This window comes from Vicugna pacos, chromosome X, assembly GCF_048564905.1.
Source record: "Vicugna pacos chromosome X, VicPac4, whole genome shotgun sequence".
NCBI classification, from domain to species: domain Eukaryota; kingdom Metazoa; phylum Chordata; class Mammalia; order Artiodactyla; family Camelidae; genus Vicugna; species Vicugna pacos.
The window spans coordinates 47,530,691-47,558,078 of NC_133023.1; the positions used below are offsets into that span (position 1 = coordinate 47,530,691).

At 42.0% G+C, this 27,388-nt stretch overlaps 1 protein-coding gene across 1 annotated transcript in view; it reads left to right on the forward strand.

Annotated features, from left to right (window-relative positions):
• Positions 1-1,313: 1,313 nt before the first annotated feature.
• The window catches only part of LOC140691963 (uncharacterized), a 47,245-nt gene continuing 21,170 nt past the window's right edge, over positions 1,314-27,388 (forward strand). Inside the window, exons 1-5 of the mRNA XM_072956539.1 lie at positions 1,314-1,495; positions 10,801-10,926; positions 12,985-13,179; positions 14,452-14,739; positions 17,307-17,421. Of these exons, the coding sequence (XP_072812640.1) occupies positions 14,681-14,739; positions 17,307-17,421 (174 nt within the window). The 5' untranslated portion in view covers positions 1,314-1,495; positions 10,801-10,926; positions 12,985-13,179; positions 14,452-14,680. The remainder of the gene's footprint in view (positions 1,496-10,800; positions 10,927-12,984; positions 13,180-14,451; positions 14,740-17,306; positions 17,422-27,388) is intronic.

A 27,388-nucleotide genomic window follows, 5' to 3' on the forward strand; every position in this document is an offset into this window, starting at 1 on the left:
AGATTCCCCATGACTTTGGACCTAATCTCCCGCAGAGAAAGTGACAATTATTGGATTAAAATTACCTGTCAAAATCCCTTCAATTGCCTGTAAACTATACCACAGCAGGGGATGTCTCATTCACCAGTCAACTGCCACTCTCCACTGATGCAAGGGAACAGCGTCGCGGCAGGATCCATGGTGGCCTGGACAGTGCACCTTCCTACTTTGCTCTCCAGCCTTGGCTTCCTAACTTTGATGCTTTAAAAGCTTCCGTCCCTCTTCCCTCTGGCCTGGTGTGAATGAACAAGATCCCTGCACCCACCTGGGCTGAGCCTAGGTCACGCACACAGCCCCATGCACACAGCCCACCATCTGCTGTCTACCCCTGGGCTCAAGTGCACCCTCTGAACTCCCCCACCCCAAAGGTCCGCGTGCCCAGTGCCTCCACCCGAGGGATCCAGATCACCATCAGGACCATCAACCACCCAAGGCCCACAGGCCAGTGGCTGGCAGCCTGGGATCACCCTGACCCATCGGGTCAGATGAGACACAGGGTGTGGGCATCAGGGAGCCAGGGCGGGAATTGGAACCGCCTTCAACCCAGCCTGCCTCGCCCTGTAGACTCAGACATTAACTATGAAGGTGCACACTAGGCTGCATCCCCCACTGGTGGCAGTAGTCATCATTACTGGAGCCCGGATTTCCCCACCCCAACCACAGGGTGAGGGGTGAGGGAGTCAGCTCAGGGTAGGGGTGCACTCAGAGTGAAGGGGATCCCACGGTGAGGGGGTATAGTTTGAGGAGTGTGGGGCCCGCTCAGAGTGGAACTGACCTGGCTGAGAGGTGAGGGGTACAGTTTCAGGATGTTGGGGGTCCTGTGGTGAGGCATGAGTGTGTAGGGGCCATAGGTTAGGACCTAGCAGGACGGAGTGTCAGGGCAAGGACTTCGGTGTGAGGAGAAGAAGCCCTGTCTTCAAGGTCTGGTGGGAAACTGGGCCTGGCCAGGGGTGGGAGGGTAGTAACAGGGAGGGGAAGGTGAGCAGGGGAAGTGGGGCTGGCGGGGTGTGTCCTGGCCCAGGGCAGTCGTGGTTCTAGTTCTGTGCCAGGACCCAGTCGGTGGCGGGGTGAAAGCTCTGGGAATGGAGACCCGGCGGGACGAGCAGGAGGGGCCCCAGCCGGCTCCTCCCGGCCCCAGTGGCCAGGTCCGGTAAAGCAGGAGACCCACCCGAGCAGTTTGCGCTGTAGGCGGGAGGAGGAGGGGCGCGCACGCGCAGACGGACAGACGCGCGGACGCCGGAACCGCCCAGAACGCGTGGAAGCTGGCGGCAGCCGGTTGCTCCTGGACCAGCTCCTGGAGGAGGAACACGGCCTGGGGTCTGGGCCGCCGCTTGCCCTCGGCTCGGCTGCCGCTGCTGGGCAGTTAAGGGGGCGCTAGTGGGGGCCGCTGCTCAGGGAGCCGGCGGGTGACGCCTGGGCTGTGCAGCTGGGAAGGCGCACAGGGAGGGGTGCGGAGGTGAGGTCCCGGCCGCGCGTCCCGCTAGGACCCTGAGGCGGGTCCCAGCCGCCGCTGTGGTTCGTGGTAACCCCGCTATTAGTAGTTCCTGAACCCCGCGTTTGTGCCGCCGCTTACACCCGGATTTAGGAGAGCAGGTACAGCCCCAGGAGGTGGGAGTGTGCTGGACGGCTCCGGAGCATCTCCAACCAGCCCTCAGACCATGGCCTGCTCCTGGGAGGCGGGTGCGGTGCGGTCGCGGGGCCTCGGATGGAATGGGGGCTGCCCCATGAGAGCCCCTGGATTTGCTCCCATCTTCCCCGCGGGCTGACCTTGGGGGCGGCCTCTAAAGCCCCAGGTTCATGGGACTCAGGTTACAGGTCAGTCTGCTCCTGGGAGGTGGGCTCGGTGCGATCAGTGTGCTGGGATGGCTGCAGCAGCAGCAGGAAATGGTTGCAAACCCCGCTCTCTCACAGGGCAGCCCCAATCACGCCATGGCATCCACCGCCAATCCCTGACAGCACAGCACCCGCCTTCCAGGAGCAGGCTGACCTGTAACCTGAGTTCCACGAAACTGGGGCAGCAGAGGCCAAGCTCAGGCCATGCGCTGGGGAGTTTGAAACAAATCCACGGGCTCCCATGGGCAGACCCCATAACCCGCCACTGCCTTCGACCACACCGCGCCCTCCTCCCAGAAGCAGGCCGACCTGCGGACCGTGCCTGGAGCAGCAGAAGCCGAGCCCTGGACAGGCCGTGGGGGAGATGGGGGCAAGTCGACCAGTTTGCCAGGTCGCTGCCCATCTCCCTGCCGCTGCCCCAGGTTCGTGGATCACTTTTTTTCAAGTCAGTGGGTTCCTGAGAGGCAGGTGCGGTGCAGTCAGGTGGCGGGGGCTGCGGGGAGGGGTGCTGCCCCAAGGGGAGCAGGTAGACTTGCTCCCATCTCTCCCAGGACCAGACCTGGGGATGGCATCCGCTGCCTCAGGTTTGCAGGACGCATGTCATGTCAGCCTGTCCCTGGGTGGAAGGCTCAGTGTACTCGGGGCAGCCTCAGTGGCTGACAAGGATTGTAGATGTGGGCTCTAGCCCACCATAACTAACTCTCCTTTCTTCTCTTGCTTCCTCAGTTGGTGGCTGTATCGGGTTTTTCATTATAGGTTATTGCTGGATAATGAACATAGGTTTCTGTGCTATATAGAAGAAATTTTATTTAAAATCTCTTTTTATATATAGTGGCTAACATTTGTAAATCTCAAACTCCCAAATTTATCCCTTCCCATCCCCTTACCCTGGTAACCTTTAGATTGTTTACTAAGTCTGCAAGACTGTTTCTGTTTTGTAGATGAGTTCACAGTGTCTTTTTCTCTCTTTTTTTAGATTACACATATGAGTGGTATCATTTAGTATTTTTCTGTTTCTGGCTGCTTTCACTTAGAATGACGATCTCTAGCTCCATCCATGTTGCTGCAAATGGTTTTGTTTTTTCCTATTCATGGTAGAGTAGTATTCCAGTGTATAAATATGCCACAACTTCTTTATCTAGTCATCTGTTGCTACATTTAGCTTGCCTCCATGTCTCGGCTATTGTATACAGTGGTGCTATGAATACTGGGGTGCAGGTATCTTTTCACATTGGAGTTCTTTCCCGTTATATACCCAGATGTGGGATCACTGGGTCATAGGCTAAGTCTACTTTTAGTTTTTTGAGGGATGTCCATGCTTTCCATAATGACTACACCAAGCTGGATTCCCACCAGCAGTGTAAGAGGGTACCCTTCCCTCTACAGCCTCTCTAGCATTTATCATTCATGAACTTCTGAACGATGGCCATTCTGACTGGTGTGAGCTGATACTTCATTGTAGTTTTGATTTGAATTTCTCTGTTTTTTAGTGATATCGAGCATTTTTTCATGTGCATATTGGCCATTTGTGTCTTCATTGGAGAAAAGCTTGTTTAGGTCTTCTGCCTATTTTTGGATTGAGTTGTTTTTTTTCTGTTATTAAGTTGTATGAGCTGTTTATATATTCTGAAAATTAAGGCTTTGTTAGTCGTATCATTTGCAAATATTTTCTCCCATTCGTAGGTTGTTGTTTCTTTTTGTTTTACTTATGGTTGCCTTTGCTGTGAAGAAATTTATGAGTTTAATTACGTCCCTTTTGTTTATTTTTTCTCTTATTTCCATTGCCTGGGTAGATTGCCCTAGGAGAACTTTGATAAGATTTATGTCAGATAATGTTTTGCCTATGTTTTCTTTTAGGAGATTTATCATGTCTTGTCCGTCTGCATCTTAAGCCTGTACTCTAGATCTGTGCTTCAGTTTTGAATTTTGAGCTTCTTGGAGAACACCTACTCTTAGCTCATATGTCAGATTCAACATGTCTAAAGCTGATTTCATAATCATTTTTCTTGCAGCATCTCCACTTATTCAGTGGTATAATCATTCTTCCGGTCTTGAATACCCTAGGCTTGGAATGGTCTTTGATTTATATTTCTCTCACCACCCTCCACATATTGTCGGCTTCTGGAAATGTATGCTTTTGGTTTCAAGCGTCTATTCTGATTGCTGATACTCTGATGAAGAGCTTTCATCCCTGATACATGAGTTTTTCCTTCTGCTGAATTCTTGGATATTCTCTCCCCCCGCTTTCAGTCAACCTACAGTTTTGACGCTCCAACATCTACAGTCAAGTAGAGACTTACCACAACCATATCTCAGCCAGGTAGTCTCGACCTTCCATCATTTTGGCCTTACCTTATGTGTTCCAATCATTATGTGACTTAGCCTCCTAGGGTAACCTGTGCCTTATTAAAAACCAGGAGTCACCAGCCTTTTCCTATCCAGTCTTCAGTTAAAACAGCTTAGAATTGCCCTGAGAACTAGTTGGAGCCCCATTCCCTTCATAGAGTCTTCCCTATTTACTCCAAATACTTCTAGCTCCTCTTTGTATTCCTGCAATGTTTATGATCGGTAGCCTGTAATCTTGGCTTTGAGTACTGACTTGGTACCATTCCCCGGTGGTTTCCAATGTGTCTCCTCACTTAGCTGGTAACTGGAGAAGACTCCCTTGTTCAGCCTCCTTTATAACCCTCACCCTGCTTAGCATCGGGCCATAGCAGGCATCCAGGCAGTGCTTATCTACTTTATTTATTCGCAGGGGTGGTGGTGTGGATTATTGCTAATAACTATTAATTCAGTGTTGCAATTAAAAAAGAAAGCCAAGAAAATCCATAAAACTTTATCTCCATGTTCAGTTTAGCTCTTTACCTCAATAGTTTTCTTAACTCTGTGTTTACATTCACATAGTGTTCAGTGCTTGTACAGTTCCCTGAGGCAAGCAGGTGAGATATCATTATGTTTGACTTTCACGTTACATTTCATATTGGATATATTTGTGCAATGACAAAACCTTCTTTTATAAGTAAACAGCCGGAATCCCAGAGAGACTAAGAGCCTAACCCAGGGTCACCTGGTTAGAGTTTGGCACAGGTCAGGATTGCGTTTCACATCTTCCAGCTGATCCTCTTCCAGTGCCTTTTCATTCCAGTGCTGGGAAATGTAGCCCCATCAGCCAAACGGCCAAGTCGAATTGCTGCCCCTTTACCTGCCAGTGATGGCAGTGCTACAAAAAATGGCAAAGGAAAGGTCAGAAATAGGAGTGATAAAAGACATGGAAGTGCTGGAAATGGATCCTCAACCTCCTCCTCCCTATTTGAGCGCCTCACAATTGTCCAACTCTGACAGTGCTGTTCATTGTTTATAACGGAGTCTTTAAAATCAGACTGATCTTTTATAGGACATGCTTTTATCCTGGTCCCTTTCCTGCTAGTAGTCACCGTCATGGGCAGAAAGTGCCTGACTGGGCTCTGTTTCTCACGTTGGTGGGAGGGAAAATGGGAGAGGGAGCGTGTTGAACTGAAGCCGAGCTATTTACAGCTCTGTTGTTCTAGGATCAGAGCAGTTCCACTCTTGCTTTCATCACCTCTCCACCTCCGAGTCCAGCCACCCACTCCTGCCTGCTTCCCCACATGCCACGTCCTGGGGGAGGACAGGGTGGTGGGCAATGCCACCTCCGCCCTCCGCTCTGGGAGGTGCAGGGGTCTGCTTTAACTTTTGAGCTGTTTTGGTAATTGGGCTTTTCCAGCTTTTCTAGACATCTCCTTTCCAGCTCTGAGAAATTGGAGATGTAACTTAACCGTACATGGACTATATTGATGTATTCAGTGGCATTAATGTGATGTTGTCTTTAAGGTGTTCTGTGACTGGATAGGAGGTTTTTAACTCACAGGATGCTTCACATCCAATTCTAAAGGCCTACAGGATGCAGGTGTAATTCAAGTTCTTACATGTCTGTAAGGCAGACATGAACATTATTTGATAATATGACCATATGTTCATAGATTACGGTTAGTCCGCCGGCTCTGTATCTAATAAAAGTTTAAATTCCAAACGCTTGAAGAAAATTTGCGGACCATGTCTTTTTGCCTGTAACTAGTTGCAAAAACTGAAATCACAGCTCTACCACAAGCCACAGTGTTTCCCAGTAGAGAAAGCCCTCTACTTTTACAACCTGTAAGTAATGCGGTGGTTCTTTGGGTGAGATGAGGGATGCCACAGTATTTTGTAGGGATAGTAGAGTGGCATGACAAGTATTCTGGGACTGGTTACAGTTGAATCTCTACTTCCTGTATCCTGGACTGATTACAGAGGCAATGTTAGTGCGATAACCAGCTTCTGAATGCAAGTGTAGCTAGGAAGACAACAGAGAAAATAGAAGGGATATAAAGTAATGGAGGGACTTCATAGCAGTACAAATGGTGACTTTGAGACCACCAGCTGCTGACGTGAACTTGGCAAGAATTTGTGAGAAGCGGTGGGTGTCATTGCAAGCAGGAGAGTCCTGCAGCTTTTGGGGTGAACAGGCAAAGGGGAGAGCAGATATGGTGGCTACCCAGGGTCTATTTGTGTCCTGAATGTGAAAATGTCTGGTCCCCTGTTCAATTTGCAGCCACAACTTCACATGACTCAGGGCATTATTTCCACCAGAAAACCATAAAAACATAAACAACCTCTGTTTCCCAAAGTGTTTGTTCTCGATCTGAGATGATTGTCCTTTGGTGGGAGGTAAGTGGGCGATGGGGCCTATTACATCACCCCCTTTCACTGGAAGTCTACCTCGCTGCTTTTCACCCGACTCCTAGAGGTGCTGTCATTCTGTTACACCTAGGCCTGTAAGACGGGCTCGACTGAATCCTCACGTGAAGAGGAATGGTTACGTGCAGTTTTAAAAAATTGCTTGGGTCATGTGGTCCTTTGTTCCCTCCATTGGAAATCACTAGTCCAGAGCAAGTAGTATGCATCTATAGAAACTATATTGTTTGTAAGATGTCTTCAGAAGTTTTGCAGTAGGTTTAAATATTTGCTTGGTGATGGCATCTTGATTGTTTGAAGGAGGCAACCCTCACTAGGGGCTTTGTGTGCTTCCTGTCTGAGAGTTCCTTTACTGGCAGTAGAGTGTTTGTAGGCAGAGTTAGAAAGTTACCTGGTCTGAGAATCTGAATTTGCCCACAGCTGGGAATTGGCAGAAGAGTCAGTTATGGAAGGAAGGCTTTAGGATTATCTGGTAACAGAGTTCTGGTATCCAAACCCTGGGAAACCTCAGCTTTTGTAGAGTATGTTCTGTAACAATAGGCTATTGGATAATTTTAACACTTGTTATGGGATGCAGAGTTGGGGAAAACCTTAAAAATGAAAGAACCTAAAAGAGAATCTCCAAATATTTTAAAGAAGACAGTTCTCAGAATGAGAGCTTTTCTGGAAAAGACTAGTCCTTCACTTCACAGGGGAAGCAGGGAGCAGGTGTAACTGCACTTACGGTAACTTAAAAGGTAAACCTTACCCTCCCACTTGGCTGTTTCCTGGTGGACGTTCATCTTCCACATCTGTAGTTTTAGACATGATGTGTCATTTTCTGGTACTCCATTCTGCTTCTGAGTGACAGACTGACACAAAGACACATAGCAATTGAAAAATTGCGCAAAGGACTTTATTGTTAAAAATGTAGACCTGTGGCAGGGTGCTGCATTTGCAACTGACTTTCAGTACAGAGAACACTTAAAAGAATGCAGTGTTATTTCTTTTTTTATTCCTTTAAGCCTTTGAATAGAAGGTTTTCTTTGCAGAGTTTCTGGAGTACATCAGAACAAGCAGGAACTAAAAATACCTTTAAGAAAGCACCAGTATAGACGTTGCTTATAGTCTGGTATGTGTATTAAAGTTAATTCTTTAAAGTAGGAAGTTGTAACACTCAATTTCTTAAGCATATATAAACATTCTTGACTCAGTGACATTCTTTGTGAGGTGAAGCTGCTTTTGCTTCCATTCTGAGCATTGAAATGCCTTCTATGATTCTTCTACCAGTCCTCAATATTTTATTTTCCCTCTGTTGTGAACTTGTTATTAAACCTGAAGCAGATATAAATATCATTAGCTTGCTACATATGTAGATATTCAGTGTTACATAGTCAGAAATTTTGTGTACATCACACGTATCTACTTAATTCCCCCTTTTCCAACTGTGTTCCTGATGAAAGGATGGTGGGAAATGGCATTATGGGGATATGTCTTACAGTACACAGTGTTTTCCCTTTTCCCTCTACCAGATCTGGATATTCTTTCAGCTTTCGGCTTCTAGACTTACTAGCTCTTTTTCTTAAGCCAGGTGTAAATCATCCCCCTGCTCACACACACATGCGTACACACACACACACACACACACACACACACACACACACACACACATTCTGCCGTAGGGAGTAGTGTGCACCATCCCATCCTCCCACTCCAGCTCTGGACCCAACCACTGGAGGCAGTGTCTTGCACGAATTCATTTATAAGTTCCTTTTTAAAACTCGAGTGGTCGGGAAAAACTACTGATATCCACACCTAGTAGGCAGGCCCTCAAGGACAACTTCTATGGTTAATGCCAGGTTATCTTAATGTTTGAGTACCTGGGTTTCATGTCTTCCTCTACCACCTGTGTGACCCGTGATTTCCACATTTCTGTCTCCCGCTAGACTTTTTCTCTCCAACTCTGGACTCTTACAGTCTTCTGCTGATTTGACATCTTCACTTGGAACTCTGATATCTTAAAACCAACATGTGTAAAAACTGAGCTCTTGGTCCTCCTACCCCCCAAACTGGTTCTTTCTGCAGCCTCCCCCATTCAGTTAATGGAAACTTAACCCTTCCAGCTGCTTGGGTCAAAAAACGTGGGGTTATTCAGACTTTCACTGACATACCACATGAATTCTGTCAATAGATCTGGTTTAACACTGCCTTTAAAACATATCCAGAACCCAGCCACTTCTCACCATGGCTCCTGCCTCCACTGCTGCTTCCCTGCCCTGAGCCACTGTCCTCTCCTCCTGCACAGCCCTTCTCAGAGGCTTCCCTCCTTTCATCTCTGACCCGTTTCGACAATTCTCACCCGGCAGTCAAGTGAGCCTTGAAAACCTAAGTTAGATTGTGTCGTCCTTCTGCAGTGCCTCCCCATTTCACTCCGGGTAAAAGCCACAGTCCTTACAACGTCCTCCAAGGCCGTACAGGATCTGCACTGACCCTTCTCCGCAGCTCCAGCCGTGCCCCCATTCTGGAACATGCGAGGTGCACGCTGGCCTAGGTGATGGTTATTCCGTCCAACTGGGACTCCTCACATCCTAGTCCTAGTTCTAACCTCAGTCCTCAGTGTGGCCAGCTTTGGTATTTAATACAACATCACCCTCATCCCATACCCTCAACTCTCTTTACCTTGCCCTTTTTTCATTTTTCCATGGTTCCTCTTTCCTAACATGCCACCTCCTCTGCTGCTCTGTTGTGTGAATTGTCATCGTCACCCCCCAACCCTGCTAGACTCCAGCCAAGCTCCGTGAGGACAGTACTTTTGTTTTGTTTATTGATTTATTCCAAGTGCCTAGATTAGTCCTGTGTACATATTAGGCAGTCAAAAATTATTTGCTGAATAAATTAAAAGACTGTTTTAAAAATGAATCATCCTTTCAGGAACGGGTGAGGAAAGGAAGCTGCATGAATGAAAATGGTGCAGTAAATAATGATATTTGCCTGTTGTTCTTTGTGTGATATATATATATATATATGTGTGTGTGTGTGTGTGTGTGTTTTAGTCTTAATTTGGTATCCCAGTTTCTCAATTTAAAAGCTGTATTAAGGTGTAATTTACAGGCCATAAAATTGACACATTATAATTGTACAAGTCAACAATTTTAGCTATTTGTAGAGTTGTGCAACTGTGTCCTCAAAAAGTCCCCTTGTGTCCGTCCATATGCAGTTCACCCTGCCCTCAGTGGCACCCTGATTTTATTTGTTTTTGTTTTTTTGGCAATCACATCTCAAAAGAATAATTTACACAGCAGTACTAATATAGCTTTGCACTTTTCGAAATGACACACTTAAATATGAAATCAGCGGTCATTGCTGAATGTAGGTAGCAGTATCAGACATTGGTGAGAAGAATGGACTTGAGTGTCAGACTGGCTGCAGTCTTACCCAGCTCCAACATTTACCAAGTTACCCAAATTATTTTCTGCCTCAAGCCCTTTATCTGTTATATGGGGGTAATAATAGCAGCTTACAGAGTTGTTGTGAGGATTAAGCAAGCAGGGAAACAAAATTTAGTATAGTGGCCAGCTTATGTTATTACCTAAGAAATAGCGTTGCAGGTAGAGAGCAAAATTCAAATCAGTTTCTAAAGTATGTGTAAAATATGATCCAGTTCCTGCCTGGTTTGTAAACACGTATGCTTACTGCAGAATGTAAAAGCAGGCTACTTTCCAACAGAAAAGATCATTTCTCAGCATTTCTTTCAAAGGTAGTTGCAAAATCATTCTTACTAAATTTTCTGTGCCCATCTCTGACAGAGCTTTGACACCAGGGAGGTAATTATCTACTATTTTGTTAAAATCATGCTGACCATCAGAAAGTGTTCTCAATTACATTTTAGCCTTTATGTTGGGAAATACTGTGAGACTTCTTCTAAATTAATGGGGGGTGCATTCATTGTAGCTCTTGTAGCCTGATAAGCCTGCACTAAATTATCTTTTTTTAACTTTTAATTAAAGTAATTAATTAATTTCTTGCAGGGGTTTGGTAATTAGGTTTTTATTTATTTTATTTTTAGAAGAAGTACTGGGGATTGAACCCAGGCCCTTGTGCATGCTAAGAATATGACCTTTCACTTGAGCTATACCCTCCACCCTAAATTATCTTTAATAAGGTCTTTTTCTCTGTTTTGTTGTTTTCTTTTATGTACAGATACACAAAGCAGGGTCATCAGAAGCCTCTCAATTCCAAAAATAATGATAGTGAAAAATATTTTGCAGTGACAGTGAATCCTTGGCAGATGAGGAAAGATTGTAAAGTCCTGAATGAATTCAGAAGGTATTGTTACATTAACATACATGTAACCATGGTTCTCTTACCTTTATTTTTCACTTTATAATGAAGATACTCCCCACCCGTCAAGGTTGCTTTGTTTGATATAGGGAATATCTGAAGCCTTTTCTGCAAGTTTTTTAAATAAGTAAGAGCAGGTAATTTATCAGAATTGTGAATGGTGTAATCTGCCCTGTCTAGTATGGAAGCCACCAGCCACATGTGGCTATTGTGAATTGAGATGTTCTATAAGTGGAAAATTCATAATAGATTTTCAAGAGTTCGTACAACAAAAATAATGTAAAATATTTATTAATAAGTTTTAAAAGTGTTAATCACACTTTTGAAATGATAGTATATTGGCTATTTTGGGATAAATATAATTATTACTGGAATTAATTTCACTTGTTCCTTTTTATTTTGTAAATGGGGTTACTGGAAAATTGTGACTTGCACTATGTTTCTATTGACAGTGCTGGCTTCTAACTTATTGCAAATAATATGAAAAGAAAACTTTGATTAAAAACTTTGCAATTTAGTAGTTGATTTACATCATATTAGTTTCAGGTGTACAACACAGAGGCTCAACATTTTTATAGATTATATTCCATTTAAAGTCACCATAAAATAATGGCTATATTTCCCTTTGCTATATGATACAGCCCTGTAACCTGTCCATTTTGTACATAGTACTTTTTACCTCTCAATCCCCTACCCCCTTCCTGCCTCCCCTCTCCTCTTTCTCCCCATTGGTAACCACCAGTCTGTTCTGTGTACCTGTGAGTCTATTTCTGTTTTATTATAGTCATTAATTTGTTTTATTTTTTAGATATACATAGAAGTTAATACATAGAATATTTGTTTTCCTTTCTCTGACTTATTTCACATAGCATAATACACTGTAGGTCCATCCATGTTATTGCAAATGGCATTATTTTATTTTTTATGGCTGAGCAGTATTCCATTGTGTGTGTGTGTTCATGTGTATATATGTGTGTGTATATATATGTATATATATACATATATATATATATATATATATATATATATATATATATATATAAAATATACCACAACTTCTTTATCAAGTCATCTGTCAGTGAACATTTGGGTTGTTTCAGTGTCTTGGCTATTATAAATAGTGCTGCTGTGAACATAGGGGTGCATGTGTCTTTTTGAATTATATTTTTCTCCAGACATATACCCATGAATGGGATTCCTGGATCACACGTAAGTCTATTTTCAGTTTTTAAGGAACCTCTATACTGTCTTCCATAGTGGCTGCACCAATTTACATTCCCTCCAACCGAGTAGGAGGGTTCCTTTTTCTCTTAAAAGGTCAAAAATTCTCTACATTTATATACTTTCCTTACAGTTTAGGACACAATTTGGCAAAAGCCAGATAGAAATTAATAGGAGTAAATACAGTATTTTTTTTAAATGTCCATGCATTATGGATAGATATGTTACTGATGAGTTGGTTCCCTTTTTTTGTAGATGCAGAAGTTTTTATAGCTTCACAGACATTTCAGTCTTGCAGAGAGAAAAATTTCTTTGCATTTTGCTGAACTTGTCCGGGTGGCTTTATCGAATTTGGTCCAGGCCTCCAGAGGTGAATACACATCCAAACCTGAACCATTTGAATGTCTGCAAGAGTTTAAGAGTCTAGAATGTCAGATCTGGACTATAACTCTGGTGAATGACATCAGTGAGTGGACTCAAGAAAACTCCATTTGAGTGCAAAATGTTTCATAATCGAAAAAAGGCTTTGAAATTGTGGCAAAGCCAGAGACTTTTATGTCACATATGGCCACAAACACATGGGGACAACCACAGGCCTTCTGGAGTGCCAAGGGAATTCCATGTGAGGAGTCCAGCACTCACAGGAATCCAGCAAGTCCCTGCCAGCCAGAGCACCTTCATTGCTACTGTGCAGTTTTGAGCAAATGTCTTTTCATCAGGTTCAAATTGGTTTGTTGTTATTTTATTGCATAAAAAAAATCAAACAACTTCTTGCTCCCTTGGTGAAAGTAAAAGCAAACATTTTCTGATTTCTTTTGACAGAGACAACATGAGTCTATGAATCTAACCTCATCTGTGATGGTCTGCAGCTGGGAGCAACCAGATCAGTGTCAGCCCCATTGCAGCCATTGGCTGGGAGCCTGCATGTTATCTGGAATGATATTTGAAACATGTCACACTAGCCGTGTCTTCGCTGTGGGCTGGGAGGCGAGTCAGTCAGAATCTGCATTATGGAATGTATGTTTCAGATCCAAAGCTAGGAGATCTTTTTAATAGCCAGAGAATATAGTCATAAATATATCTATTAATGTATTTATGCAAGAACAATTTTAGAGTTTTTTATTACAAAAATTTACCCCCCAAAATTGAAAATGAAAGAACAGTGGAGTTAAAAATCATCTGTACCTTAAATATACATAAAGAAACTTAAAATCCTCCTAAACATTTTTTTGTTCAAATGAAGATATTTTTCCCTTCCAAAAAGGAAAATTATTATTTCACATTTTTTTTGCTTTCTCCTTTTATTATATATTCCATATCAATAAATATAATTCTTTTAAATCCCTTTTAATGGCTGTTTAACACTATATTGAACAGATATGCAAATAGTCCTAGGTTTCAGAAATTTAAAAAGTTGTCATTACAATACCACTGCAAAGAATATTTTGGTGTTTCTATTTTTAGTTACTAATTTGGACTAAAATTAACAAGTTTGCTTTTCCTCATCTAAAACATTGGTTATTTTATGAATGAACTGTAAGGATTTTAAATAACTTTTCAGTAATTTCAACAAAGAAATTATCTTTTTTTAACATTTTTTATTGATTTATAATCATTTTACAATTTTGTGTCAAATTCCAGTGTTTAGCACAATTTTTCAGTCATTCATGGTCATATACACACTCATTGTCACATTTTTTTCTCTGTGATTTATCATAACATTTTGTGTCTAGTTCCCTGTGCTATACAGTGTAATCTTGTTTATCTATTCTACAATTTTGAAATCCCAGTCTATCCCTTCCCACCCTCTACCCCCCTGGTAACCACAAGTCTGTATTCTCTGTCCATGAGTCTTTAGATTCCACATATGAGCGATCTCATATGGTATTTTTGTTTCTCTTTATGGCTTACTTCATTTAGAATGACATTCTCTATGAGCATCCATGTTGCTGCAAATGGCGTTATGTTGTTGGTTTTTATGGCTGAGTAGTATTCCATTGTATATATATACCACTTCTTCTTTATCCAGTCACCTGTTGATGGACATTTAGGCTCTTTCCATGTTTTGGCTATTGTAAATAGTGCTGCTATGAACAAAGAAATTATCTTTAAGGCAAAAATGTATGATGGTTTGCAAATCTATTTTTATTATATCTTCACTTTTACCAGTGTCATATGAGTGTGTGTTTGCACAAGTGCTTTAACTACCAGCAACGTAAGAAAAATCTGTGTATTAAAAATGTGAAAATAGTTAGCTTCCTTGTTTGTGTTTTCATTCTCCCAATATAGGTTTTGGATGACAAGCTTGTATTTGCAAAAGTACACAGCCTGTGGGAGGTGCTCTGTACATACGCTGAGATACTGCACATAAAATTGCCTCTGAAGCCCAATGATCTGAAAACCCGGTCCTCAGCCTTTGATAATTTCAGCTGTTTTATGAAAGTCCTCCAAGTGGATGAAAGTATCATCAAGCAGGAGCAAGAAATTTTCATTACCCTATTTGAGAAGAGCTGCGTGAATGACTTTTATATTCAGGATAGAGATACATTCTTCAATCCAGCCACCAGAAGCCACTATGTAAGTCTAAACCGAGTTTAGCTGCTGTCTTGTGGGTGATATAGAACCTGCTGCTGAATTATCAGTGATTTGGTTTGGTTGGTTTGGTTGGTTTGGTTTGGTTTTTAAAAGCTGCCCATAAAAAGGAAAAAAGAGAAAGAAAAGAAATATGCCTACAGATTCCCGTTAGGATAGTAAAGAGTGGCTGGTTAGTTACCCTGTGTACACCACACGCTCTCTTAGAATCTTTTCAGGTTTACTTCATCCTTTCTCAGATCAAGTATCAAGTAAGGGACAGTGTTAAAAAAAATTCGGGATAAACAGGCTTGTGAGCTCCGGGATCTGCAAGGCAGCTTTTCCTCCCCATGGTGTAAGTCAAATGGCAGAAATGAAATAAAGCACCTCATGTATCCTCCGGTGTTAACAGGAAAAGGCTAATCTTCTTGACCTTGTTTCTTCCTGGGTAAAGTGAAGATAATATGTCGGGAGGCGACAAGCTCATTTACGGCAGGAATCATGTTGTCTGGTTCACTGCTGAATCCTAGGCACCAGGAAGGCTGAGTTTAACGAGTGAGTGAATGAATGAACTGTAGTTCCCCCAGAGTTACCATGTGGGGCAGTGCAGATTAGCAGCTAAGAGTATAGACTCGAGAAGGGAGGGTAAAGCTCAAGTGATGGGGTGCACGCTTAGCACACATAAGGTCCTGGGTTCAGCCCCCAACACCCCCTCTAAAATAGACAAATAACCCTAATTACCTCCCCACACCCCACCAGAATTACCGTATTATCTCCCCGCCACCAAAAAACAAAAAGAAAAGTGGCCAAGAGTGTAGAATCCGGCTGGAACACATGTGCTGGTTTCTTGCTGTCGACCTTGTCAAAGTCATTTAGCCTCTGTGTTTGTCAAGTTCCTCATCAATAAAATGTGAATAATAATAGTACCCACCTCGTAGAGTTGCTATGGGGGTTAATGAATCTGTGTCAATGTTAGAACAGCCCTGGCCAATACTAAGTACTTTACATCTGTCAGCTCTTTTCATAATTACTGATAGATGTTATTATCAACCAAAGAAGAATTAGTTCTTTCTAAGGGAAATGCATGTTAGACCATTTCATTTATCATTTTCTGTAATTCAGGCTTTTTCCCTCTGAAATTCCATTTTCTGTCTGTGCACTAGAAAACCACAGGGCTTTGCAAATTTCATCTGTCTGGGTTTTTGTCATGATGGCAATACTGCAGAGTGTTGACATTTCTTAGGGACTCCGTCTGAGATGACAGCAACCCCTCAAATTCAGGAGCGCTTCTCTAACTGATAACATCTCGCATGAAATGAAGTTTTTAAAATGTAACAGCTTCAGACGCTTAATGATGCCATAAATGCAAGGATGTTATATCTAAGCTCTTTAAGTAAATCCTGTCATTGAAATAAAGGAAATACTATATTATAGCGCTCTATGACTTTGTTATCTTTGCTATCCACTTATCTGACTCTCTAAGACCAAAGAAAGCAAAGACTGAGATTGATCATTACTACTGTGTGGTACACGTATTTGTGGATGAAGACAATAGTGAAATGCACTGTTTAACATATTAAAATGGACACTAAACAGCTGCTTGATGCACATGCATGAACAGAACAGGGAGCTAGGGGCAGGGAGCAGTCACTGAGCTTCCTGGATCAGAGACACAGCATAGCAGTCCAGCCAAGCAGTCCACATATTTCATATTTATGTCCCAGCAAAATTAGCAGTGAGAGTCTTAAATGAACTTTGGGGACACTTGCAAACAGCTGTCATGATTACTAATGTGGGACACCAGGATTCTACAGTGTTTAGTTGGCATCTGTGCACAACCAGTTCTTTTCCACTAAAGCCTCTTGTAATTGCTGGTCCCACATCTAGGCTGAGGAATCATCTCATGTGGTGTTTGGGAGGGAGGTAAGTGGAGTCAGGACCCATGTTAAGGCTGGGTGGGTAATAATCTGGTTCTAGTACAGGAGAAAGGAAAGTAGGTCAGGTGGGAAGGAGAATGACTGGATTTAAATTTTGTTTCTTGAGTAAGCTAAATATATAACATCATGTCAAGTTTCTTTGTTGTTTATATTCCATGTGCTGTCACCGAAAATCTACTGAATTGTGGGGACAAAAAAGCCTGGGTTTTAGAATTGACCCTGCCCCTAACCAGCCAGAGTCCAGGTTCGTCTGGGTGTCCAAGGAGGAGGCTGGACCATCAGGTGTCCCTCCACTGCAGCAGTTTGGGCACTTGGGTGGCCTAGGATTTTTGCTGTGGAAGACTGTCCCGGTTGTAGGACATTAAGCATCTGCAAGGCTCTCACCAGGTACCCATGGTGGTCCCAGGACTGTAACACCCAAGCATTCCTTTCCACCCACGTTTGCAAATGACCCTCAAGGGGTTAAAATTAACCCTGGGTGAGAATTATGAAAAATTATATGGTACCTCCATCCCTCCTGGCAAGTGAGGGCCCGTTATTTACAAATGACCACGGAGTGTTAGCACCACATTTTATCAACAGAACATGTGAACAGGTTGTGACAGTGACGTCCACCTGTTTGCTTCTGCTTCCCAGTGCAACTTCAGCCTCCGTCAGAGGACCTCAGCTGCCCCAGCGAACAGGGCCTTCTGTACAGGGAATGGGCTCCTCCTCGAAGCATAGACAAGAAGCAGCCCTTAGATCTCATCAGGTGAGCTGTTGTGGAGAGCACTCCAGTGGGAAGGGCTCAGGGTTGTCCTCATGGCATCTATGTGTGACAGTCCTCCAAGAGTGTTACCAACCAGGAAGCTCACAGGAGCTCTGAGCTTTGTTGCCCCAAGTTTTTACTGCAGGCTTTATTACAAAGCCATGATTTATTGGGTCACTACCGACATGGCTAACCCAAACCCTAACTGTAAGTCAAACCTTTCCCTAGCCCAAACCATTGAGCCCCTTCCTCTCCTGGTGGTCACTCACTTGTCACAAATCTCAAAGCCCCACTCCTCTAATAACATGGTTGGTGTCTCTGGCTGGCCAGTCCCCATCCTGAGTCATCTCATGAACACAAGCCATCCAAGGTTCCACCATGAATAGCAAAGACACTCCTATCTTGGGAAATTTCAAGGCTTTAGTAGTTGCCGTCCAGGAACTGGGAGCAAAGACCTACCAAATTCTTCATTAAACAGGAGTAAATGTTAGATTTCACTTAAATTATAAAATAAGAGAAATTCTCACTGCTTTGCTGTATCTGCTGTTCGACACCGTTTCACTACACCACGTGACTGTAATGTCGCGCTCAGCATGTGTCTTCTCAGAGCACCAGTGCCGGCTGCTCCCCGGGAGCTTACGTTGTTTGGGCAAGGCTGCTGGGGGGAGGGAGGCCAAGGACAACCGAGCAAACAAAAATAATCGGGCGAATAAGGAAACAATGTCAGATTGAAATGAAGGAAATAAGACAGTGTTGAGATGGGAGACTTGGGGGGAAGTGAGTCAAGAAAGCTATCTTTGAGTAGGTTACATGTGAGCTGAGATGGTGATAAGGAGGTTGGACTTTGAGGATCTGGGAAAAGCCACCCCAGGAATAGAGGCAGCTTGTCCATTGGCCCCGAGGCACAAATGTGCTCAGCAGGTTTGAGGAGATACTGGAGCCAGCGCTGGTGAGAGTGATGAGACATGAGGTTTAGAAGGGCATCAGGAGCACGGAAAGGAGTGTAGACTCTAAGTGCAGTGAGATGCAGTCATGATAGTTTAAGCACTAAAGTAATTTTCTCTCACTCACATTTTGCAAAGATAATGTGGAGAATGAATTGCAGGGACCCAGGAAGCAGGGAGGCCGGGTAGGAGGCTCTTGGAGTGGGCCAGATGAGAGATGGTGGGAGCCAGGGAGGAATGCGTTTGGGGAGTGGAGCTGACACGATGCAGTTATGGGCTGGCTGTGGATGGTGAGGAGAAGAGGAGGGTCAAGGTAGCCCCAGGTAGGCCTGGAGCCAAGTGCCTTTTCTTTCTAATCTCAGTGTCCCATGCAGGTGCCCACCTACTTGGGCAAACCTCTTAACCTTCAAAGTGAGGGTTTTAAAACACTGAAGACTTTTTGTTTGTTTCACATTTTACGGAAAGATTCAAACATGTACAGAAGTAGAGAGAACAGCACAGCCAGCCTGCCTGTATCTGTCACCCAGCTCCAGAATTATAAACTCAGAGTCACTGTTGTTGCATCTTTCATCTCTACCTCCTCCCCTCCCCCACTACGGGATCATTTTGAAGACAATCCTACATAGCTTAACCTTTCATTAGAGAAATGACAAGGTCTCTTTCAAATACAATTGGAATATTCCTTTCTTTTTTAGGGTTACAAAATAATTCCCTGATTGTCACAAAAATACAGTTTTAAGTAGTTTTGGGGTTGAAATCAGGATCCAGGCTAGGTTCAGACCTTGCAACTAGCATATCTCTCAAGTGGGTTCTAATCTATAATTTTCCTGTTTCTCATTTTCCTTGAAATTGCTGAGGGGTTTCTCTATTTCCTGTTTGGCTAATTTCATTCTCCCCTGTGGTGTTAGACTTGTTTCTCCATCCTATGTATTGGCTTTAGCTAAGTGATTTGATCCTCCCCTAAAAGCTTGATCTGATTGTGGTTCAACTTTGTGCAAGAATACTTGTTATGTGAAGTTTTGTACTCCTGTAATAAGGTACATAATGTCCAGTTGACTTTCTTTTTTGTGATGACAGCAGCCAATAATGATTGTCACCCGGGATCATTATTTCATAAGGGATTTTATTTCATGTGGTCATACTCTAATTTCCTCCCTCAATTTTCAGCAGGATCACAGTCATGAAGAGGCACTTTCTCATTAACCCGGGTTATCCTGTAGAACACAGTTTTAAAAGAGGACACTTGTAAATATGTAAATATTTAAAGTTGATACATTTTTCTTTTCTTTTTAATTTTTTTTTCTAATGGAGGTACTGAAGATTGAATCTAGGACCTTATGCAGGCTGAGCACACACTCTGCCACTGAGTGTACCCCATCCCCCTTGAGATTCATATTTATATGATATTTTCCTTCTGTTATTTTTGTTTTATGTTATGCAGAATTTGAAGGCAGGGCAATGGGTTTGATGGCTCTTTAATCATTCTTTATGGGCTTTTGGGGTTTGTGTGTGTGTTTGTGTTTGTAAAGCAAACAATTTTCCCACTATTTTAAGTATGTTTGCTAAGGAAATTATGTTGATCTTTTCCCTGCTCCTGGTCCATGTATTCCCTTGTTGCTTCCCACTGGTGGCCCCTTGAGCTCTGTGACAAGACTAGCATGTCGTTAATGCAGGTTGAAGGAGATCTGAAGAGATTTATTCAAGGAGATGAAATTCGTAGACAATGTATTGGAAAGTATTGAGAAAGTTATTCGTTAAGAGAAGGTCTGGGGTTGAAGTGTTAAGTGCACAGAAATCTAAGTGCACCATGAACGACCAAGACAATTATTAACTCCAGGAAAAACAAAGTAGGGAAGAAAATGTAAGTCTAGCAGACAACTTGCTACAGCTGTGAACAGTCTGTACAGAGTCCTAAAAATGTAAAGCAAGGATACTGAGCTGATGAAAATTATAATGTAATTGTATCAAAAGGTTGGAAGAATGAAGGTTTGGGTGTGTAGATGAGATGGGGTTTGAAAGACAGCTTAATCCTCATTTTCCAAAATAGAAGTTTAAATAGGTGATACATAAAGCTGAAAAAATCAGTAGGCTGTGTTACAAGGATATTAGTCAGAGAAAGGGAGTAATTATCCCAAGAGTCAGCAGTAGGAGCTGAACATGGTTGCTTCTGGCCAGGAAATGGGGCGGTTGTTGGGAACTGCTCCTTTTTACAATTGGTATTCGAGAACTGTTTGACTCTTTATTGAATGTATGGTATAACTTTGATAAAAAGAAATCAAAGCTGAATTTTGAAAAATTGATGTTAATAATTGGGGTGTTTTTGACAGAGAGAGATAACAATCAGACAAAACTACATTTGAAGGGATCCTCATTATTTCTAGCCTTTCAGCAAGGACTAGGAGGCAGACATCTGTTTAAGGTTCAAAAAGTCTTTCTGACCTTCTTGCCGACATGTAACCTTGGGAAGTAATGAAATCCCCATCACTGTAAATATCCAGGCAGTGGCTGCCTGACCAGCTCTCTAACTGTAGCAGGGTGTGTTTACCATTGGCCAGTTGGAGCAGGCAACTTCTAAAATTCTTTCAGTTTTGAATTTGGCATTTTCAGGACGGATAGTTGATAAGAATGTATTACAAAAAGCTTAACAAGAAAGAGTCCAAGACATCTCAAACCCATTGCCAGGGTTTTCTCTGCCAGACACCATCCTGAGCCTGCCATCCGTGAGCCAGGCCACAAAGCCCAGTCACATGAGAATGAACACACTTTGTCCCTCCTATCTGATTTGGCATCGGGCTCAGCCCTTTTCCCCATGGAATGGTCCACACCCAGGTCTCTGACGATGGAGCTGGCCTCACAGCAGCCCTGTGAGTGCTGGTCCAGCCCAAGGGGGTTCCTGCGTGAAGTTTCCCAGGACTCCAGGCTGTTCTCAGAGCTGAGTCCCCCCTAGGCTAAGCCCACGGAGCTCATCTCAGCTCCAGCCTGAGCCAGAAGCCTCAGAGAGAACTCAGAGCTGAGGAAATCCACAGGTTTTACCCAGCACTGCCGAGTCAGCAGTGAGCCAGTTGAGGGAAGTATCAGCAACAGCAAGACACACCTGAGCAGCCGTCTCATTGTTCCGCCTCATCCCTAAACCCTCTGTGTCTGCCTGTCTGTGTCTGTCTCCCTTTCAGGATCAGCCTGGTACCACTTCATGCCCTGCCTCCTTTCTTCTAATTTTGCCTCCCTGGCCTGTTCCATCTACTCCAGATTAACTGAGAAACGTTGAGGAGCTTTTAAAACCTAGGAGAAACAGACGTGCTAAATACAAAAAATACAGGGCAGTACCTTCCTCAGTCACATCCATCCTGCCCTCTCCCATTCCCACAATGAGTTTTATAAATATTTTGTCAGAGAGACATTGCACTCCCAGTTGTTATCATTATCAGCCATTTCCTTATTATCTGTGGTTTACCATGCATTTGCTCCCGGGACGTTCCCGAGATAAGGCAGGAGCAGATGACTGAGCCAGTTGTTGATGTCCACTTGTGTCAAGCCTGTTAAGAATGATCTATGGCGGGATTTGTTGAATGTGCCAGACTGTCCAGTGAGTGGTGATGATCCCTTGTAACTGTTCCGGAGTCGGCCTCGTCCCCTCTTTTGCTCTGTTCTCATTTATCTCTCTTCAGCAGGTGAACCAGTGATCTGTACTTCTATGATATGTAAAATACTTCTTATTTCACGGTAGAATTTGGGGACTGCTATGGAAACGCATGTTTTAAGTGTGAATTGAGCCAGGGGTATAAACTTAAAGCCCCCTTGATTTAGAATCAGAAATTAATATGATGGAGGGAGGGAATAGCTCAGTGGTAGAGTGCATGACTAGCATGCATGAGGTCCTGTGTTCAATCCCCAAAGCCTTCATTTAAAAAAGAAATAAATAAACATAATTATGTCCCCCCAAAAAAGAAAAAAGAAATTAACATGAGGATGAAGCTACAGAGTGATTATGTGTGTCTTCTGAAACTACCTTCTGTCTTTCTGCAGGAAATTCTACGGAGAGAAGGTCAGAATCAAATTTGCTTGGCTGGGCTATTACACTCAGATGCTCCTCCTGGCAGCATTCTTGGGGGTGACTTGCTTTCTGTATGGAAATTTTAATCAAAATAACTGTACCTGGAGATAACTTCTTTTTATTCCTTGTTACCGTGCTTACTTAACTTAGAATGACATTCTCCAGGAGCATCCATGTTGCTGCAAATGGCCCCATGTTGTTAGTTTTTATGGCCGAGTAGTATTCCATTGTATAAATATATCACTTCTTCAGCCAGTCATCCATTGATGGACATTTAGGCTGTCTCCATATCTTGGCTATTGTAAATAGTGCTGCTATGAACATTGGGGTGCAGGTGTCATTCTGAAGTAGGATTCCTTCAGGATATATGCCCAGGAGCAGGATTCCTGGGTCATATGGCAAGTGTATTCCTAGTCTTTTGAGGAAACTCAATATTGTTTTCCACAGTGGCTGCACCAAACTGCATTCCCACCAGAAGTGTGGGAGTTTCCCCTTTCTCCACAGCCACTCTAGCATTTGTCATTTGTGGATTTTTGAATGATGGCCATTCTGAATGGTTTGAGGTGATACCTCATTGTAGTTTTGATTTGCATTTCTCTGATAATTAGTGATACTGAGCATTTTTTTATGTGCCCATTGATCATTTGTATGTCTTCCTTGGAGAATTGCTTGTTTAGGTCTTCTGCCCATTTTTGGATTGGGTTATTTCGTTGTTTCTTATTAAGTCATATGAGCTGCTTATATATTCTGGAGATCAAGCCTTTGTCAGTTTCATTTGCAAAAATGTTCTCCCATTCTGTAGGTTGTCTTTTTGTTTTACTTATGGTGTCCTTTGCTGTGCAGAAGCTTGTAAGTTTCATTAGGTCCCATTTGTTTATTCTTGCTTTCATTTCTATTGCTTGGTAGACTGCTCTAGGGGAACATTTCTGAGATGTATGTCAGATATTTTGCCTGTATTTTCTTTTAGGAAGTTAATTGTATCTTGTCTTATGTTTATCTTGCTGAAGAGACTGTCTTTATTCCATTGTATATTCTTGCCTCCTTTGTCAAAGATTAGTTGACCAAAAGTTTGTGGGTTCATTTCTGGGCTCTTTATTCTGTTCCATTGGTCTATATGTCTGTTTTTGTACCAATACCATGCTGTCTTGATGACTGTAACTCTATAGTATTGTCTGAAGTCTGGGAGAGTTAGTCCTCCAGGCTCTTTCTTTTTTTCTTCAGTAATGCCCTGGAAATTTTATGTCTTTAATGGTTCCATATAAATTTTATTGTGATTTGTTCTAGTTCTATGAAATATGTCTAAGGTAATTTGATAGGGATTGCATCAAATCTGTAGATTGCCTTGGGCAGTGTGATCATTTTAACAATATTGGTTCTTCCAATCCAAGAGCATGGGATACCTTTCCATTTTTTAAAGTCTTCTTTAATTTCCTTCACCAATGGTTAATAGTTTTCTGTGTATAATTTTCTCACCTCTGTGGTTAGATTTATTCCTAGATATTTTTTTACTTCGGGTGCTATTTTAAAAGGGATTGTTTCTTTATTTTCTTTTTCTGTTGATTCATCATTAGTGTAAAGAAATGCAACTGATTTTTGAACATTAATCTTGTAACCTGCTACATTGCTAAATTCTTTGATCAGCTCTAGTAGTTTTTGTGTGGACCTTTTAGGGTTTTCTATATATAGTGTCTTATCATCTGCGTATAGTGACACTTTTACCTCATCTATTCCAGTTTAGACCCCTTTTACTTCTCTTACTTGCCTGATTGCTGTGGCCAGGGCTACCAAGTCTATGTTGAATAGGAGTGGTGATAGTGGGCATCCTTGTCTTGTCCCAGATTTTAGTGGGAAGCTTTTGAGGTTTTCACCGTTGAGTGCTATACTGGCTGTAGGTCTGTCATATATAACTTTTATGATGTTGAGATATGTTTCCTCAATACCCACTTCGTGAGAATTTTTACCATAAATGGGTGTTGAATTTTATCAAAAGTTTTATGCATCTATTGAGATGATGATGTGGTTTTTGTCCTTTCTCTTGTTGATGTGAAGTATTACATTGATTGATTAGCATATGTTGAACCACATTTGTGTCCCTGAGATAAACCACATTTGAGCATGATCTATAATATTTTTTATGTGCTGTAGGATTCTATTTGCTAGTATTTTGGTAAGGACTTTTGCATCTGTGTTCATTAGTGATATTGGTCTGTAATTCTCTTTTGGTGGTGTCTTTGCCTGGTTTTGGTATCAGGGTGATGGTGGCTTCATACAATGAGTTTGGGAATATTTCTTCTTTTCAATCTTCTGGAAGAGTTTGAGAAGTACTGGTATGATTTCTTATTTGTATGTGTGGTAGAATTCCCTGGTGAAGCTGTCTAGTCATGGACTTTAATTTTTAGGGAGGTTTTTTTATTGATAATTCGATTTCATTCCTAGTGATCGGTTTGTTCAAGTGGTCAGTTTTTTCTTGATTCAGTCTTAGTGGACTGTATGTTTCCAGAAACTTGTCCATCTCCTCTAGGTTATCCATTTTTTTTCCATGTAGTTTTTCATGATATTCTCATATGATATTCTGTATTTCTATGTTATTTGTTGTAATTTCTTCATTTTCCTATCTTATTTTGCAAATTTGTGCTCTCTCTTTTTTCTTCTTTGTGAGTTTGGCCAGAGGTTTGTCAATTTTATTTACTCTTTCAAAAAAATTGCTTTTGGTTTGATTGATTATTTTCTCTATTTTTTTAAAATCTCTATTTTATTTATTTCCTCCCTGATCTGTATTATTTCCTACATTCTGCTGACTTTTGGGTGTTTTTGCTCTTCTGTTTCTAGTTCTTTTTACTGGTGGGTTACATTGTTTATTTCATATTATTCTTCTTTTTTCAGGAAGGCCTGTATCGCCCTAAACTTTCCTCTTCGTACAGCTTTTGCTGTGTCCCATAAGTTTTGTGTGGTTGTGTTTTCATTTTCATTTGTCTCAAGGTATTCCTTAATTTCAACTTTTTTTAACATTTTTTATTGATTTATAATCATTTTACAATATTGTGTCAAATTCCAGTGTTCAGCACAATTTTTCAATCATTCATGGACATATACACATTGTCACATTTTTTTCTCTGTGATTTATCATAACATTTTGTGTATATTTCCCTGTGCTATACAGTGTAACCTTGTTTACCTATTCTACAATTTTGAAATCCCAGTCTATCCCTTCCCACCCTCTACCCCCCTGGTAATCACAAGTCTGTATTCTCTGTCCATGAGTCTATTTCTGTCCTGCATTTATGCTTTGTTTTTGTTTGTTTGAATGTTTGTGTTTTTGTTTTTAGATTCCAAATATGAGCGATCTAATATGGTATTTTTCTTTCCCTTTTTGGCTTACTCACTTAGAATGACATCCTCTAGGAGCATCCATGTTGCTGCAAATGGCATTATGTTGTCGGTTTCTATGGCTGAGTTGTATTCCATTGTACAAATATACCACATCTTCTTTATCCAGTCACCTCTTGATGGACATTTAGGCTGTTTCCATGTTTTGGCTATTGTAAATAGTGCTGCTATGAACATTGGGGTGCAGGTGTCATCCTGAAGTAGATTTCCTTCTGGGTACAAGCCCAGGTGTGGGATTCCTGGGTCATATGGTAAGTCTATTCCTAGCCTTCTGAGGAATCTCGACACTGTTTTCCACAGTGGCTGCACCAAACTGCATCCCCACCAGCAGTGTAGGAGGGTTCCCCTTTCTCCACAGCCTCTCCAGCATTTGTCATTTTTGGATTTTTGAATGACGGCCATTCTGACTGGTGTGAGGTGATACCTCATTGAAGTTTTCATTTGCATTTCTCTGATAATTAGTGATATTGAGCATTTTTTCATGTGCTTTTTGATCATTTGTATGTCTTCCTTGGAGAATTGCTTGTTTAGATCTTCTGCCCATTTTTGGATTGGGTGGTTTATTTTTTCTTATTGAGTGATATGAGCTGCTTATATATTCTGGAAATCAAGCCTTTGTCGGTTTCACTTGCAAAAATTTTCTCCCATTCCGTAGGTTTTCTTCTTGTTTTATTTCTGTTTTCCTTTGCTGTGCAGAAGCTTGTAAGTTTCATTAGGTCCCATTTGTTTATTCTTGCTTCTATTTCTTCTAGGAGAAAATTTTTGAAATGTATGCCAGATAAAATTTTGCGTATGTTTTCCTCTAGGAGGTTTATTGTATCTTGTCTTCTGTTTAAGTCTTCAATCCATTTTGAGTTGATTTTTGTATATGGTGTAAGGGAGTGTTCTAGCTTCATTGTTTTACATGCTTCTGTCCAGTTTTCACAGCACCATTTGCTGAAGAGACTGTCTTTATTCCATTGTATATTCTTGCCTCCTTTGTCGAAGATGTGTTGACCAAAAGTTTGTGGGTTCATTTCTGGGCTCTCTATTCTGTTCCATTGGTCTATATGTCGGTTTTGCTACCAACACCATGCTGTCTTGATGACTGTAGCTCTATAGTATTGTCTGAAGCCTTGGAGAGTTTTTCCTCCAGCCTCTTTCTTTGTCTTCAGTAATGCTTTGGCAATTCTAGGTCTTTGATGGTTCCATATAAATTTTATTATGATTTGTTCTAGTTCTGTGAAATATGTCCTGGGTAATTGGATAGGAATTGCATTAAATCTGTAGATTGCCTTGGGCAGTGTGATCATTTTAACAATAGTGATCCTTCCAATCCAGTAGCATGGAATATCTTTCCATTTTTTAAAGTCTTCTTTAATTTCCTTGATCAATGGTTTATAGATTTCTGTGTATAATTCTTTCACCTACTTGGTTAGATTGATTCCCATATATTTTATTACTTTGGGTGCTATTTTAAAGAGGATTGTTTCTTTACTTTCTTTTTCTGTTGATTTATCGGTAGTGTAAATAAAGGCAACTGATTTTTGAACGTTAATTTTGTAACCTGCTACTTTGCTGAATTATTCAATCAGCTCTAGTAGCTTTG